The sequence below is a fragment of the Caenorhabditis briggsae genome (genome assembly GCF_000004555.2).
Source record: "Caenorhabditis briggsae complete genome, chrV, whole genome shotgun sequence".
Taxonomy (NCBI): domain Eukaryota; kingdom Metazoa; phylum Nematoda; class Chromadorea; order Rhabditida; family Rhabditidae; genus Caenorhabditis; species Caenorhabditis briggsae.
The window spans coordinates 13609331-13626699 of record NC_013488.2 but is presented as its reverse complement, the minus strand read 5'-3'; the positions used below and the strand labels follow the sequence as shown (position 1 = coordinate 13626699).

At 38.0% G+C, this 17369-nt stretch overlaps 2 protein-coding genes and 1 non-coding gene across 3 annotated transcripts; 1 reads left to right on the top strand and 2 right to left on the bottom strand.

The window, feature by feature from the left end:
• Positions 1-1380: 1380 nt before the first annotated feature.
• Positions 1381-8451, bottom strand: Cbr-dop-2 (the record flags this gene model as incomplete). Its single annotated transcript, XM_002637535.2, has 15 exons — positions 1381-1551; positions 1598-1747; positions 1791-1960; positions 2011-2268; positions 2316-2584; positions 2635-2823; positions 2868-2982; positions 3829-4269; positions 5124-5191; positions 5236-5332; positions 5383-5490; positions 5538-5659; positions 6073-6185; positions 6962-7084; positions 8287-8451. 15 exons carry the CDS (start codon positions 8449-8451, stop codon positions 1381-1383), a joined length of 2559 nt encoding a protein of 852 aa, XP_002637581.2.
• Positions 8452-13314: 4863 nt separating this feature from the next.
• On the bottom strand, positions 13315-13368 carry CBG27195 (the record flags this gene model as incomplete). The annotated part of the gene is made up of 1 exon (XM_045238008.1): positions 13315-13368. The coding sequence occupies one exon, from the start codon at positions 13366-13368 to the stop codon at positions 13315-13317; it is 54 nt and encodes a 17-aa protein (XP_045100217.1).
• A 1495-nt stretch (positions 13369-14863) lies between these two features.
• Positions 14864-14935, top strand: CBG28337. Its single transcript has one exon. It is a non-coding gene (tRNA).
• The last annotated feature ends 2434 nt before the right edge of the window (positions 14936-17369 follow it).

The window sequence follows — 17369 nt, the reverse complement described above, 5'->3', positions numbered from 1 at the left end:
TTTTCAAAAAGGTTGGATCCTGAGCCTGAAATTAGAGCCGGAAAACGAGTTCTTATTTGTCTAGTTCTCGCATGTAGCAGTTCTCATTTTCCGAGTTCTCATCCCTGGTACCACCGAATATTCAATTATTATGTAAACGTGGTGAAAAAAAATTGTGAATGAAAGAAATCCAAGTGGCAAACATTTTTTTTTTAATTATAGAAACTTTTAAAATTATAAAAAAAACGTGTTAAAGGTGGGGGGACAGGAGATTTTTCGTAGTTTTTTTGTAGCTAGAGTATGCATTCTACCGTCACGGTGTACAACGCTTAATGCCACTCTGCGTACAGCCGGCGTCCTCGCCTTTATGTATGCAATCGGGCGCCGGCTGCCTTTTTCCCCGCGTGGCTCAGTCGGTAGCGGCGCCGCACTCTCAATCCGCGCCCATGCTAGCTCAACTCCTCGAGGGGCATATTCAGACGGAATTTCGAGAACATTATTTTTTTCTTGTCTCCCCACCTTTAAAAAATACGTGAATTGGTTTAGAAACCTGTGACCCAAGGCCCATTGACCAGAGGGAGAGTACTATAAAGGAGTAAGGAAATGAAATGAAGAATCAGTTTTCTCCTTCTCTGGGCTCCAGAGAAGAGGAATCGAGGGAGGGATCCGGGTCCTGGAGTCCGGGTGCTGGAGCCCGGGTGCTGGAGCCCGGGAGGAGCTGGAGCTGGAGCTGGAGCTGGAGCTAGAGCTGGAGCTGGAGCTGGAGCTGGAGCTGGAGCTGGAGCTAGAGCTGGAGCTGGAGCTGGAGCTGCTGGAGCTGGAGCTGCCGCCGTTTTTTTCTCAATTCCTGGAACTGAAATCAGACAATTCATGCAAAGTGAGAAAAATGTTGAATGGTCTTTGTCGCGGTAGCAAAGGCTTCAAGGATCTTGGAACAATGAACTTTCTGACGAAGGATCCCAAAGCTGAAGCCCATCGGATAGAAGCTGACAACTGAAGTTCTAAATATCGGAGCTTGGTGGACCACGCAGGTTAAGAAAATCCTGACTCAGAACCCTAACATTATAAATAAATTATTGTTGAACCAACTGATCTATTCAAAATGTATTTTTTCGTTTCCTCACAGTTCTTGAAATCGTAATTGAAATCCAATGAATAAAAATTTTTTTCTGAAAATGAAAAAACATGCGAAAATACTAGACAATTTATTAAAACCCAAAAGTTTCTTTTGCAATATAAATGCAAGTTTGTACATAGACGACAATATAGTTCTAGTAAGTTTTGACACATTACACAAAGTTTAAAAAGTGAGATCAATCATTTTCAATCTCGAGATTTTTTTTGTTGACCCGATGACCCAGAATGAACACCCATGGAATAAAAAAAGTAGAGAAGAAAAGGTTATACATGCGCCTGCTTGTTGCTGAAATGATGGCGTGTGGAGTCGCGACCAAATAGGATGGATTTGAAAGCACGACGGAATTCCGTGTTGAAGATTGTGTAGATGATAGGATTCATGAAAGAGTTCATGTAACCGATCCAGGTGCAGTAGAAGAATAGATCATATCCAACCTGGAAAAAATTTATATTTGCTCATCTTTTTCTGGGTGACACTAACCTGACAAGACTCTCTTTCGAGAAGGATGCAAACGGCGTTCAGAATATTGATAACAAAGAATGGTACCCAGCATACAAGAAAGACTCCTACAACCACTCCCAATGTCTTCGTGGCTCGCTTTTCTTTTCGTTGAGCTTTGGAAACCTGAAACTATGAAAGGCCCGCTATTTTCATTCAAAAAATGTATACTCACCTTTCTCTTCAAACTATGCTCATGTTTAATTGCCCTCTTCACCAACTTCACTGCAATTCCATTTCGACTGCTCTTCTTTGAGCCTTTCGAGTCGACGGACCTCAAGCTATCTGCACGTGTTTTTGATGAGCATGTAGTGCCAATTGAATCCATTCGTTGGAGGTCAAGATCTGCAAAAAAGGGTGAGATTTCGAGTATTCTTATAAGTCCTTCAACTTACTTGGCAAACTAGGTCGTGTCAAAATCTGAATTGCAAGTGGAGGATCAACTTGAGACACCCGGCGATTCGGCTCTACACCGCATCCTTTCAGATTGTTCAATTCGTTTCCCTCCATTTCTCGAACAGTCAAGGCAAAGCTGACAGTTGGTTGCATCATGCTCCCTTCTTTTGTTTCAGCAAGAACGTCTTCTAGAACAGTTTCAGTGATCAACGCGGGAAAGTTGGCAATCTCATCTGGAGATCCAAGGAGTTCTGCACCTAAATTATTCACATATATTTTCATCAAAATTCAACATCAATCTCACTATTTGCCGTCGTACTTCTGCTCAACGTCGTCGTTGGAAGGTAGTCCATATCTCGAGAAGCAGAAATAGTTTCGGTTTCTGTTTGAGAGTTGGTTGGTCGGATTGGCATTGAGACTCTTCGATATTCTTTTGGAGACTCTGTGATTGGATTTGCCAGAATCATGGAATGCTTCTTCATGTCTGATTTATCCCTCCTGAATAATCTCGGACTCCTTCTTGAGATTGTTCTGATGATTGAAGGAATCAATGCCTCATCAGGCTGGTTGGTTCTGAAAAAACCAAATGAAATAAACTAAAACACTTCTTACAACACACTCACATCGACGCTGATCTAGAGTTGCTTCTAGAATTACTTCTATCCACTTTCACAACTTTTCTATGGTGCTTTGTGGAATAGTTTCTAGACAGATTTCTGAACCTTTTTTGTCCTTTGATATGGAAGTTTCGGCCGTCTCCAGATGACGTTTGTGAAGACGTTGGCTGGGAATCATCTCCGTATGAAGATCTTCTGAAGATGAGCTGTTTTCAAGAGTTTATTTTAAAAATGAGTACCTGGACATTGTTGTACAGTTTTCTGATACGAAATCATTCGTTATCACATGAACATTTTCCGAAAGTGATTCAATACTTGATCTCGGCGTAGAACTGTTTCCGAATTCCCGTTCATCTGAAATCAAAAGTTGAATTTCAAGATATTATAGAAGTATATCCCAATAGATATTTCATGCTAAACGCAATCCCATTGATGCTCAAGCTGAGTCGTTTCCTGAATAGCTCATGCCCTGTTTCAGAAATCACCGCAACCTTTCTTTTTTTTTACATTTGTAAACCGGTACCTGCCATGGTTTGTTTTAGAATCGATTTTTTGGAACCAATAAAATGGATATGCTAGAACTTGATTAATACCACAGGTGATTCGCGAACAATCCGTTACGGACGCTCCGCGTTCGCGTGCGGTCCGTATGCGGTTCCTATTTCAACCGCGCGCGAACGCGAAGCTTCCGTAACGGACCCGTTCGCATTTTACCTGTGACTACAAATTGATACTATATGAAATACTGTACCTTGTCTATGAACAAAGTTACAAACCAAAAACCGTCTGAGATACGCGGTTACAGCTTCATAGCTTGTAACTTTGTTCATTGGCAAGATACAGTTTTTTGAATATTATCAGTTAGTAGTACTTGCCAAGCTCTATCATATCCAACTTAGTTGATCTGGAAATTATAAATGTTGAAGAAACTATGGTAGGGCACAGTTTACAAGTATGTTTTTTAAAACTAATAGTGAGAATCGCAACTCAACATTTCGCATAATAATTCAAGTCTATTAAATCATGCAAAACGTGCTTGTGATAGGTGAGAGAAGCATCAGAAACACAATCGATGCAGTGAATAGTGGTGGTAGAAGTTGAAGAAGTGCACAGAGAGACCGAGAAAGAGAGAGTAACAGTAAACGCATCAGTGCTGTAGATAGATAGAGTGATAATGACATCGATATATTTCCGACATACTGAGGAGCAAAGGAAGAGGTGGCTGAGCATTGGATGCCTTCGAAGTTGCAGAAGTAGTGGTAGTAGTTGCACGAGCACACGAAGAAGAAGAAGGAGAGGTGGTTGACACGTTTTTCGCGAAGAAGGCGGGCATGCCAGACGCGGAAACAACACTCGGAGCCGCGGAGCTTGTCGTTCCGACGGACGCCGCATTGATGATCCGACGGAGCATTGAGGTCGTTCGAGGTGCCGACGCTTCGACGACGCCTTGACCATCGTCGGCATGATAGTCGTCGTCGTCGTCGGCAGCATCGTCACCCCCACAACACTCGTCCATCACGTCCAGCTCGTCCTCCTCCTCCCACTCTTCTTCACCTGCGAGTTCAATGGCACGACGGTGTCTTTCGAATTGTCTCATCCGACGAGTCATCGATGGAAGTGCAGCCATCATGACGTTCACAACTGGAAACCACGAAACACGTGGATATCGGTTTTGGGTGAGAAAATGTATTACTAGGGAAAGGAATGTTTTTGAATGAAACTGATAAATTCATACAGACTTAAAAACTTTCAGAACGTTCTCTGGGTGAGTTTTGAGGGAAAAAATAACTGATAAAAGTAAGATTTGTTTAGTCTATCTAAATAGGGAGAAGTTGATTAGGTTGAAAAAAAAAACAAAAAAGGGAAGATAATTACGTAAAGGACGCAAAGGACAGGGTGTATAAAGACATAATTATCTGATCTACTAGAAGAAGTAAGGACAAGAATCACAGAAAGTTTTTTTTTTTGGCTGCACAAAAAGCAGTACAATAAGATTACGGTAAGCAGAATAGAGGTTTTGGATCATAATCAGTTAGAAAAGTTAAATCAACGGGTGGCGCACAATTACCCGGACTGATAAAAACGGGTATATATTTAGACATAAGTATCTTGGAAGTACGAAAATTAGTAAAAATGTAATTTTCCGTTTGATTCAAAGCTACTGAAACTTTCAAAGCGATTCCTTAAGTATAGGTATTGTTTTGATGGTCTAAAGATGAAAATGGCAATGTTTCTTGATGATTTTCATGAGATGAAGCAACTTTGACAAGTAACTTGAGCCTATTACAACGCTTCACTCAAATTTTATGCCGGTACAAACTTTAGTCACGGGTAATTATGCGCCACTGTATACTAGTTAGTAAAAGCTTAAAGATTAGTAAAATCTTGAAGATAAAAATCACAAACTTGCTACTTTAAAAGCTACTGAAACCTCAAAAATCAGGATCTAGGAAAACTTTTTCGTATATCTATCAATTTTTAAAACCTTCACTAACCTGGTCCTGCAACAATTCTTCCAGCAGCTTCTTCTTCCACTTGCTCATCTCCGGTATCTGGTCTCATTCTAAAAATTTCCTGTATTTTTTAAAACTGATCCCAGAGTCCCACGTTAATCCATGAGCAATTGTGTTCTTCTCCCGTCGCATTTTTGCTGCCTTCTCTCGCTTTTTCAACGCAATTATGATTCGAATATAGACAAAAAGTACTGTAACAAAAATAGTTTTAGACAACCCCGACTGAGTAACGGAGAACTACCTAAAAAACAAGGAACCACAAACGAAATGAAAGAACTCAGAATTGAGAATTCGGCGTTATAGAAGCGACATTCAAACGGATTTGCGTCTGGAGGCCGGACATTTACACCTGAAACATAAGAAAATTAAAGGAATGAAGGTTTTCATGGGACATACCAAATACCATCGGACTGGCCAAAGTAAGACTAACTAGCCAGATAGCAGCAATCACGTACCATACGCGCTTCACGTTTTGAGATTGTCTAGAATATTGAATCGGAAGGGATACAGCTCGGTATCTGAAAATTATAATTTTGGAAAAAAACTTGCATTTCATGATTTTCAAGATTCAAAGTGAATCATCATTTTCCAAGATGGACATAAATGAAAACTGTCAAAGTTAGGGATTCAGTTCCTAATTCTCTTAATAGAATTTGATTTTTTTTTATTTGAATTTTTAAATACATATGTTAGTGTGTCTTTGAATTACCCCTTCTCAATAGTGAAATTGGACACCTTTGAAAAGTCAAACATTCAGTAGGTTATTTTAGGCTGGCCGAGCCGGTCCGGCCCAACCATCCATATGTTTGAAAATAATTCCGGAAATCTCTAGTTTAGTTTCTTGGAAGTTTCAGTTTTCTGGATATCTTGTTAATTTGATTTCCCCGCACTTGGACACTTTTTCAGAAGACTTGAGTGCATCAAAACCCACCGATCGAATGAAATAACCGCGAGGAGTAGAATTGAAGCTGTACTGCAACACACATCCGAAGCCATGTAGACGTCACACATCAAGTTTCCCAAATACCAGTCTCCATTGGTGACCTGCAAAAAAGGAGCGAAAATTCATTTGACCATGCCCTTCATTTTAAAGCAACATTTTCCCAATGGACCATTGCGACCCCTTGCTTTTTTTTCGTTTTAATCAACTTGAGAAGACGTTGAAGTCAGACGCCACCCCGCTGCGTGGTGGATCTCAGAAGGCAATAAATAAAATAAACGTGCGAAGCGTATCCAATTTGACACTTCTCTCCTCGTCCGTTTTTCCGAATTTCTTCCTGCTTCTTCCACGTCACATCTACACATACACCATCCATCATCACGCCTTCTCCTTTTTGTGAATTCAAAACCTAGAAACCTAACAAAGAAGTATCGTTTGGCACTCTGTCAGTCAATGGAGTTATGTGATAGCTGTCAGGGGATTACATCAACAAAAACTCATGTTCTGTCTCTCTTCTGAAGTTCTTTTTGCCGTTTTTTTTTCATTTTGGACATATGTACGAAATTATATAGTACTGGTGCATGTCCCCTGGATGGTAACCCTGATTTATGACGTGGCAACGGCCGCCGCCACAAAACATCCATGAATCGGTTTGAGCAAAGCTCGGGAGCTCTTGTGAGACACTCAACAAATTACTGCCTTGGTCGCTGATGTCTCTTTCTTTTTTCGGGTGTGTCCCCCTCGTTAGAAGGGGAGAGGTAGGGAGGGGAACCCAGGACGAAGAGAACACGTCACTTCAGGAAAAGGGAGATTGGAGACACTGCTACTACTGGTAGGCCAGGGGCACAGAAGAAAAAAGAAAATATAATTGATCACTTACATATACATACACAGCATATGGCATAACGATGATGGCAACCAAAAGATCTGCCACTGCCAGCCCGAGGATCAGGAAGTTAATGGCTGATTGGAGGGCACGGTAGCGGAGGACGGAAATGATTACCTGAAACTTTTTTTGAATCTTTCAGGTTAAAACTAGCTTTTCGTATTTTTTTCAAATTTCTCTGATATTGCAGTTTCAGTTTTTGTTTAATAAGGACCCGGATAGCGAATTTTGATTGAGTTTTTAAAAATTGTAGTTTTAAAATTGCATCTTTTCACTGATACTGAGAAAGCTTTGCTCCAAAGAAAAGGGATGAGTTATGCCGATACCACCGTAAGCTTAGAGTGTCACCCAAACCGTTCATTTTGAGCTTATATATCTCGGTTCCTGTAAAAGATATCAAAAAGTATTAAACTGATAAAGTATTTTTGACATTATGATAAATAATTTATCAGTGGACCGCTTTTTTATATCTTTCACAGGAACCGAGATATATGAGCTCAGAGTTAGAGGTTTGTGTGTCCTTTTATTACAGTTTACGGTAATTCTTGAAATCCGAACTGTCAATTTGAAGCCTATGTATCTCGGTTTCTGTAAAAGATATTAGAAATTGATCAACTGACAAAAGATTTTTGATATTATGATAAACATTTTGTTAGTTGTCTACTTGTTTACATCTTTCACAGGTACCGAGATATATAGGCTCAAAGTTATAGGTTTGGGTGGCCCTCTATGGTTTCCGGTAAACCCCTAATCCCACCACTAATGAACAATATCAAATGATCAAATGTATCTGAATCATTCATGTAAATTTTATATATTCAACAATTTTAATTTGTTTTCAATTTGTTATTTTTTCGGAAAAACGGGGGTGCAACCATCTTTAGCCTAACCATTAAAAATGCAGACCTACACTACAAATTCGAATTTAATTGGACAAAATGAGTCAGCTGGCATCAGAAATGCACACTTTACGGTTTTGATTTTTGAATTCTTGTTTTACTATTAGTTTCAGAGTTCTAGACTGGAATGCCCCTTTCTAGATGCTTCTGGAAGTCTCAACCTACTCTAAAAGTGTGATTTATAAAGGTTACCTAGACACATCACTTTAACATTTCAGATATTTGTGTTTCTGTTTTCTACACATCAACTTGGCATTCTAAACCTGAAAAAATACGACCTTAATAACATGAAATTTTGGTTTTTCGATTCTATTTTTCTTGGAATCAAATCATTTTTAAACTAGTCTGACCTTTAAAAAGGCGTGGATATTTTAGCTCAACCAACAATTTCCTAGAGAGTTCAAAAATATTTAAACGAACCAGAAGGTTTCCGAGCAGAGTGATGAGTGGAATAACAATAAGAAAGAGTCCAGCATAGTTCAGCGGAATCCCACTTCCAGATGTCGATTCAGGAGGTTCGGAGGTGGTCGTGAGGTTGGGTGGAGGCCATTCAAGGGAGACATTCCATGTCTCACCGGCCTCCATTTTAATGGTCCAGGATCACCTGTAAATTTTGGATTTTTTGGAGCCAATAAGAAACAAAAAGGAGTAAAAACTGAAAAGTCAAGAAAAGGAATAAAAGTGCATTTGAGATTGATGAATAGAAGAATCTCTGCCAGTCAGCCAGATGATTTATAAATTTCTCACGAATTGAATATTCAACTCATCGGCGCCCCAAGGGTCCAATGATTGAGGAGATGAGTCTTTGAAAAAAGAAAAACCAAAGTGCAAAGGGAAAACTATGTCTAGATTTGTCTAGAAGAGATTCTTATCTTTCGAAAGTTGAAATTCAAAAGTATGAATGTCTTCTCTTCTCATGTCTTCTACCTATATCCATTTTTCTTTTTACTAAATAAAGAAAAACGGAGAGAGATAGAATGGGCGGAGTCTCAAAATACGAGAAGAAGAAAAAAGAAAGAGCAGCGAGACGGGGAGCATAAACGAACTCTGAGATGGGGTGGTAGGGGGACAAAAAGGGACTAGAGGAGGAGCATCTGGGGATGGTGGACACCAGAAAAAATATGTGCGCATAATTTGCAGAAGACGTTCACTTTGGTGAGAGGTTCCAGTCTAAATTGGGCGTTACGTTTTTTGTTGTTGTTGGGATGGGAGGGTCAATTTTATTCGGAATGTGAAAAAAGAAGGATTCGGAATTAAAGTATTTAACTAGTCAGTGAGGTTCGAAAATAGAAAAAGTACAGGAGAAAGGAAGCTGAATCATATTTTTGAGGTCAAATTATTTATGTTTTCAAGTACTTTTCGGTATATTTTTGATCAACTGAAAATTCCAATGTTTTGGATTTCATGTAGAGTCATATGAATATTTTGCATATGCTAAATACCACAATTTTCAGAATAATTTCCTATCCATTGGGGTCATTTTCATAATAATTCTTTTGAGTGGGAAATTCTTGGAATCAGAAAATACAATTTTCCAGAATTTTTATTCGTTTATGATTCGTCAAACAAGACAAAGAACATTTTTCATGACAAAAACTTCAGAAAATCATATTACATTGGGTGGCAATCCAATATTCCGGAGTCAATATTTTGAATCTGTATCTCGGCGAGCAGTTTGGGCTCGTGACGGTTCGACCACCGAAGGATAATGTAAACACTTTAATAGAACGACCTCCCAAAGATTCAACTTTGAGCCAATTCATCTCGGTTTCTGGGAAAGATTTCAATAATGTTTCAACTGATAAAATATTGATGATTTTATGATAAACATTTTGTCAGTTGCCCACTTTTTGACAACTTTTACAGGAAATGAAATATATGCGCTCAACGTTGACAATTTAGGTAGGCTGATGTTAGAGGAAGTACGGTATAACAGTTTGATAACCGACAGGTATGCGGCTGGTGATTTTTTTTAAAATTAATTATTTGAAAATGTGTTCCAAAAATTATAGATTGCCTTTCAAACTCTGGCATCATGATATTCAAACTTTGAAAACTTGCTAGCGTCCTAACGGAAAAGTATAACAGATTCAATGTGCAGTAAAATGAGCAGTTCTGTACAAAATTTTCGAAAAAAGTAGGTTCATTTCACACCCTAGCTTCTTCTTGACCTATTTTTCAAAAAAAAAATGCTATTACAACTTCGTAAACTATCGGAAACAATTTTTCATTTTACTAAAATTTTACTGGAATATTTCCAAACCATGTAAGAGCAAAAGATGAACAATGATCTTATTGTCACTTTTATCTCGGCAAATCTCAAAAAACGCAGAGATTTGGATTAACCTTTAAAATTGCGAAAAATGATGAAGAAAGAAAAGGATAAATCTGGAACAATGAATTTCATTGAAAATGAAAGTTTCTTGGAAGAAGAACAGATATATGTTGATGAAAGGAGAAGAAAAAAAAAGAAGAATGGAATACAAACACACACAAAACACATTCATCCATGCAAATCTCACATACATGCTCTTCTTTTTTACGCCACTCATCAATTATCAATTTGGAAGAAAAAGAAAAGAAAAAAACAGAGGAGGAGAAGGGGGCAGTGACGAATCAATCTGTAATTGGGAAGAGCAAAGGCAAAAGATGGTCCAGAAAGATAAAAAATAATTTTTTCTTTCATGGAAGTTGTGTTCTTTCGTAGAATTAGTTAAATGAGTTTAGACCAGAAAAATAAAACTTTTGACTGATTCATAAAAAATATATGCAGTCCAAAAAGGCAAAAAACACATGAACACCAACGCAATTCAATTTTCGCCGAAGAAAAGAAAAAAGAGGCAAGGTGTGATTTTACAAACATTGATCTCCAAGAAATCAGTCAGAATGAAATTTCGTTAGTTTTAGATGAACTTGACTTGGTCGGAGTCGGAGAATCGGATATCCGACTACTGTATTTCCAATAATAGAAGCTCTCCAAACCGCCAACTTTGAGTTCAATTATCTCGATTCCCTTTAATTGCCCTTTAATAGAAGGGCATCTCAATTAGAAGGATCCCCGAGGGGAGGGGCTTGGAAAATTAAAGGGTCAAGATAATAAAAAGACTATTTAAAAAAAAAGACTAAAATAAGTTGTTTGAATTCAATATTTTTCTGTGGAAATAATTCCGAAGATTCCGAAATTTCACAAAAACTTTTTTAAAACGCTCAATTTTGATGTAATAGACGTTTATGAATTTTGAACGAGAATTTTCCAAATTTTTGGCTTTAAAATTTCGAAAAAAATGGTAGAAGAAATAGAAGGACCCTCTTGAAAAAAGAAGTTCAAAGATTTTGCTCAAAGATTTTATTTCAGAATTTGATGATCTAATTCTCCAAAAAATAAATTCTCTGACCACGCCTGCATTAGACTCAAATAGAACTTCAAAAATTGTAATTAGATGAGAAAGAAGACTGAAAAGGGCTTGTTAACTAGCATTTGAAACAAAAATGTTTATTCAATTGACAATTGTTCTCGGATTAAAATAGAATTCGGTTGAACTCGAAAAAACGTTTTTTAAATCTAAATCAAAAGATGAAATCAAAGGAGGCCAGACACCAAAAAAAGTTTTCCTGATATTTTGCATAGAGAACCCCCATGAGGGGTTGAACTCGTGACAGGCAGCTCAGGGGTACAGCGCCGCTACCGGCTGAGCTACGGGGGCGCGAAGGCGCCTGACGACCGATGGTCATAAGCGCGACGCGATTTCGGCTCCCGAACTGCCCCCGAAATTTTTGCTGTCTCGCCTCCTTCAACCATAAAATTGCATTTGGGTAAGGGAGAGAATTGTCCAGAAGATACTGTAATTGGAATTAGAAATTATCAAATACTCAATTAGCTGAACATCTAAAATTGGTGTATTCTAACGAACTTCAATCTGAGCGTGGGAACACTTCTTCCATCCTTCAGGGACCTCCCATCTCTGTTCTCACAATTTTATGAAGAAGAAAATCTCATCGGTTATCAATTATTCCTATGAACACCGTTACTTTACGACGTCATCGGATCAAAAATAAGAGACTGGAAAACAGAAGAATGATGCCTCCTCTTCTTTTTTTTTTTGAAAATTTGAATAAATAAAGTTCAGTGAAGTGAAATGGTCTGCCTGACACCACCATCACCAACCCACGCCGTCTGTTTGAGTTGTCAAAGATGAAAAGTGTTCAGAAAAAAATGTTTAGTGTCATTAAGCACTAATCTCTAAAGAAAAATATGATAGGGACTGGTTAATCTCTCGAGTATGTAAATCACATAAAATCATTTTGACTACATACTCTGTGGCTCCTGAATGTATCTCCTGAAGACAAAAAAAGACAAAAAGAAACGAAAAGGGGAAGAAAAGGAGAAGAAGAAGCTGGGAGCGAGGGCATAATTGCCGTGGTGATGATGGTGTGGTGGTGGTGTAGGAAAGCAATTCGTATGTGTTTTGTCCATGTGTTCCACGATTTTGTTCATCATCACCGTATGAAGGAAAAGGGAAAAGTAGTGGAAGGAGAAGATGAAGAAGAAATAGAGAACTATTATGGAATAGGGGCAATTGACCCATTCAAAAGTCGGGGATACACTTTCTGAAAGGCACCTTGACGGAACTGAAATAAAACAATGAGGAAGGATATTCGACATTTTGAAGAACCATAATGAATATGGTCCGGAAGAATATAACATTTTGGGGCGTATAAGGAAAATGCAATTGCAGGAAATGGAAAATTTGAAACTAGAAAAAAGCTATTGACTGAATGACGAAGTTTGATAAGCAAAAGAGTATTATTAGAGTGGTAAACCATCTTAAAAATATAGCGTTATTTTTAAATGTCAAAATTACTGCCTTAACGAAGAGATGACTTCAAAAACTATCGTAAAACCTGTATTAGAAGGGCTGCTCTAATAGAAGGGCCGTCTGAGAAGAAACCCTCTTCAAAACCTGTTGTTTGAAGTTAATAACTTTTGTACGTTTTCGGTGAAAAATATTCCGGAAATTCCGAAACTTTACAGAAATTTGTTGGATACAGAGTTTTGAAAAACTTGCTGAATTAATTGATGAATTTTCATGCATTTTGAACGAGAATTTACCGAAAATGTTTGGAAAAAATTGCCAGAAAAATAGAAGGGTCGCTGTAATTGAAGGGCCTCTCTAATAGAAGGGTCGACCCTTCTAAAAAGGTTTTACGATAACTTACCGTATCTCCTGGACTAATAGAAGCCCACCCAAACCGTCAACTTTGAGCTCAATTATCTCCGTTCCTGTGAAAGATATAAAAAATGTGTTAACTGATAAAATATTGGTGATAATATGATTAATATTTCATCAGTTGAAAAATTTATGTTAATTTTTACAGTAATCGAGATAATTGAGCCCAAAAGTTCTTACACACTATCTAAGGTAAAGAATCCTGAATAGCTGGACGAGTTCAAATGGAATACATTTGTACTTCGTACACAACTTTTTTTCCTTTTTGATTCATTTCTGGACACAACTGAAACGCGAAACGAAGAAGAAGAATGAATTTCTTCCTCTCGAGCAAGTTTTCAATCTTTTTCGACTTGAGAGCAACAACTCTTCCTTTTGCTCTCCCTTTTTTCTTCCCTCACTTTTTTTTATTGAAAATCCTTCTATTGACTAATCCATCGAACATCAGATGCTCCAATATTGTTTTTGAACAAGAATGGAACAAGAAAAGAAGATTTGGGGAGCAGTGTGAGAAAGAAACAATTGGAGATTTGTACTTTCAAGGATACAATACATTCTAGATATGCATTTTTTGATTTCTGCAAAAAGAGAACGTAATAAAAAGCGGCAGTGTGACTGACAGCGTTCTACTTTGACGCTCCTGCCAGATTCAGAAGACGTGTGGAATTTTTCTGATCATTCTGATCACTCATGTGGCTGAAAGGAGCAACGTCTACGCGCATGGAGGAGGAGGATCGGATGATTGGTCATCCGCTATTTTTCGGTCTCAAAAAGAAAGAATAGAGGAAATCATTCAAGTAGATACATTTCGGGAATCAGACGGAAAAATTTTTTTGAAAAGGGCGCCGACCGCCCGGTGATGATGCTCACTGGAGAAAAAATGCATAACAATTGAATAATAGAACATTTTGCCAGAGACACCACATGCAGAATCATATATATTTTGGTTTGGTTGAATCCGTGAAGGAGAGACTTATAATAATCTTAGTTTTATGACATTCGCCAGAATTGATAGAGAGGGTGGGGAACAAAAAGAATTAGTAGAAAAGAACACGGATTCCAGACCAACAAGTATCTTCCAGAATGAACGAGGAATTAGTTATATGGAAAAACATCATAATCTGTTATTCTGAATTCCGATTGCAAAGGACAATTACCAGAATTTGTAGAGCATATGAATATAGAAAATATTTGGAATTCAACTGCAGTTTAAAATACAAGAAATCTATTTAAAATACAAGAAATGTTTTTTTTTTCAAAAATAGTGACATGGAAATAGCAAAAAACTAGTTAAAAAACTGTTCGTGTGACTAGAACATACCGTAAATAATCTAATAGAAGGTCACCCAAACTATTAATTCTAAGCTTATATATCTCGGTTCCCGTGAAAGATATCAAAAATTGGTCAATTGACTAAATATAGCTGATATTATGATAAACATTTTGTCAGTTGACCACTTTTGATATATTTTAGATGAGATATACTGGTTCAACGTTGGTGGTTTGGATGGCCTTCTATGAGAGTTTACGGTAATGGAAAAGAGAAAATGATACAAAGCTGATACAAAAGATACAAAGCTGATACAGAACTAGATATTTCGACTGATATTTAACCAAAAATTTGACATATCTGACCGTAATTCGAACTTTTTCTAAAACTGTATTTGAATTTCCCGCCATCTCTTCTCGCTAGAACGCCTTATCGGTAAAAAAGTGACGTTGATGGAATAGAAAAAAATCTCACGATTTTTTAGAGAAAAGAAATCAGCGGGGGTATAGCTCAGGGGTAGAGCGCTCCCTTCGCATGGGAGAAGTCTGGGGTTCGATTCCCCATACCTCCAAATCTCTTTTTCTTTTTTTTCTCAAACATTAATTACTCTATTTTATCGAAAAGTGTCGTAAGGGGCTCTACCCGGGGTGTGCACACACAAATCGGATACGCATTATACAGGAATTCGGGAAAACCTATGCAATGAAGCGTAGTTGGATTTGTATCCTGAGAGAGAAAAAGAAGGAGTATGTGTTGGAGTGTCGTGGGGGGACCGTCGTCAACACACGAAGAGCCACAGGAATATATGTGGATATTCGAGTTCGTTGAGCCGAGGAAACGACCAACGTCTTCCGAAAGAAAAGTGGCACGGGAGGAGGAAATGGCGATCTGGAAAGTTTTCGAGCCAAATTTACAAGATGAAAAAGTAGAACAGGAACAAAAATGTGTGCGGAAATGAACGAGGTTCAAAAAAACACAAATGAATGGGGAAAAATTGTGGTTGGAGAGTCTCAGATGTGTTTTAAGGACACATGTGTCTCAGAAGAAATTTAATTATTTGGGGGAAGAAAATGAAAAGAAATAAACAAGAGAAACAAAAAAGAAAAATAGATTGATAAAAACCATAATACAGTGTCTGGCTCAAATTGTACTAAATGAATAGAGATATTCCGAGAAAGTGTTCGATGAGGACTACACAAATGTAGACTGTGTCTTGGACCAAATGGGACCAATGAGCTGCGGGGTATCCGGAAGTTTTTGAAAAAAAACTTGCCGAGTTTGAAAAGTGGAAAATTTCAGATTGGATTTTTAGAAAGCTTCAACCAAAGACAAACACCAGATTCTTACTACTGGAAGTTTTGGTGTAACTTTGGAATCTCCCCGGATCACATAGTATTGGCTCCAAAATTCGATTTTTGAATGCTCGTGGGGGTCGTCGCATGTCGTTTTCTGCCGATTCGATTAGTCGGGGAAAAAAGACGGCGACGGGAAACTGACGATGATGCAGAAGGCGTTGTCTTCGTATGAAACAAATCAAAAACGGATAAGGAGGAGAGACAGAAAAGGGGAAGGAAGAAGTAGAGGCAAAAAATATGGGATAGGAAATATAGTAGGAATAAAAATTATGAGTGAAGGGTAAGTGGTAAGCGTGGGTGTGTTGATGTCTACGAGATTTAAAAATAGTTTGAGCCAAGTCGACCTATCCAAAGAGAAATCGCGGGAATCAGGATGATGGAGATGTCAGGGGCAATGGACGGAGCACACTGTGAAACTGTTCCACAGTCGAAACCCAAGTGCTTTAAGTTTGATTCAAAGCTGCTGAAATTTTCAAAGCGATGTTGATCAAATAATTTGAAATTTGGCCAGTTTACTGATGAATAACTTAAACTTGGGCTCTCTGAATTCGAGTCCAGAGCAACGTTTTAGTCAAATTTTATGCTAGTACAAACTTTAGAACGTGAAACTTTAGAACGAGCCATCGTGTTTGCTGCAGGGAAACCGTACCTTAGACTCTATTTTTATCACTTCTTTAAATCAAAGAATAGTCAAAGGAAATTGCCTTTTTCTCAAGAAAATTACAACTTAAAGCAGACCAGAATAATAGTTAGAAGCTTCCCAGCGAACAGGATTCGCTTGGTCGGATTGTCTTATCACTGTTTAAGAAATTTTTTCGGCTCCAGCTCAAGGAAGTTTATACCAATCAAATCTAACTGGCACCGTTAAATAATTAAAGTATCTTTAATTTATCTTCTGAGGTGGTTCAATCCGAAATCTCTTATAAAAATTTCGAATCATTTGACCCATCGAATCGTCCTTGTATTTCTGCTTTTTTCCTTCTTTTCATGTGCCCACCCTTCAGAATTTTAGACGCTTTGAGGACCCCTACTAGGCTAGAAATGACGTGTGAATGTGTCAACTAACACATAAAAGGAGAACTTGTCAGGATTGCCTCTTTTGTCTTTTTTGCCCTGCAACACGACGCGTTCGATTCAAAACAGAGCACATAACATGGTGGTCCGAATCGGAAAATATAGGTGGTAGAGAAAAAGACGGGAAAAAATGGAAGAGATATATGGATATATGACCTGGTGGACCATGGCTGAAATTTAATGAAATTGGGTCTTTGTGTTCAATAGAATAAAAGATCAAGAATACCCAAAGGATTGGGGAAGGTAAAGAAGATACTCAAGTTAAGGATAACTTTGGATGAGATGGATTTGGATGGGATCGAAAGAGAGAGAGAGAGAGAGAGAGAGAGAGAGAGAGAGAGAGAGAGAGAGAGAGAGAGAGAGAGAGAGAGAGAGACCAGGGATAGACCAGGGATGTTTTAACTGAAAACTTGCAGAGTTATGATCTGTTATGCCTACAACACCAAACCGTATAATTGATCCTAAACTCATGTCTGTGAAAAATGTTTATTTTTAGAAAAGAGTTTTCTGACTGGATTTTCAGGATTAAAATTTGAATTCAAAGATATAGCTTTATTTTTTTGATTTTGAATATGA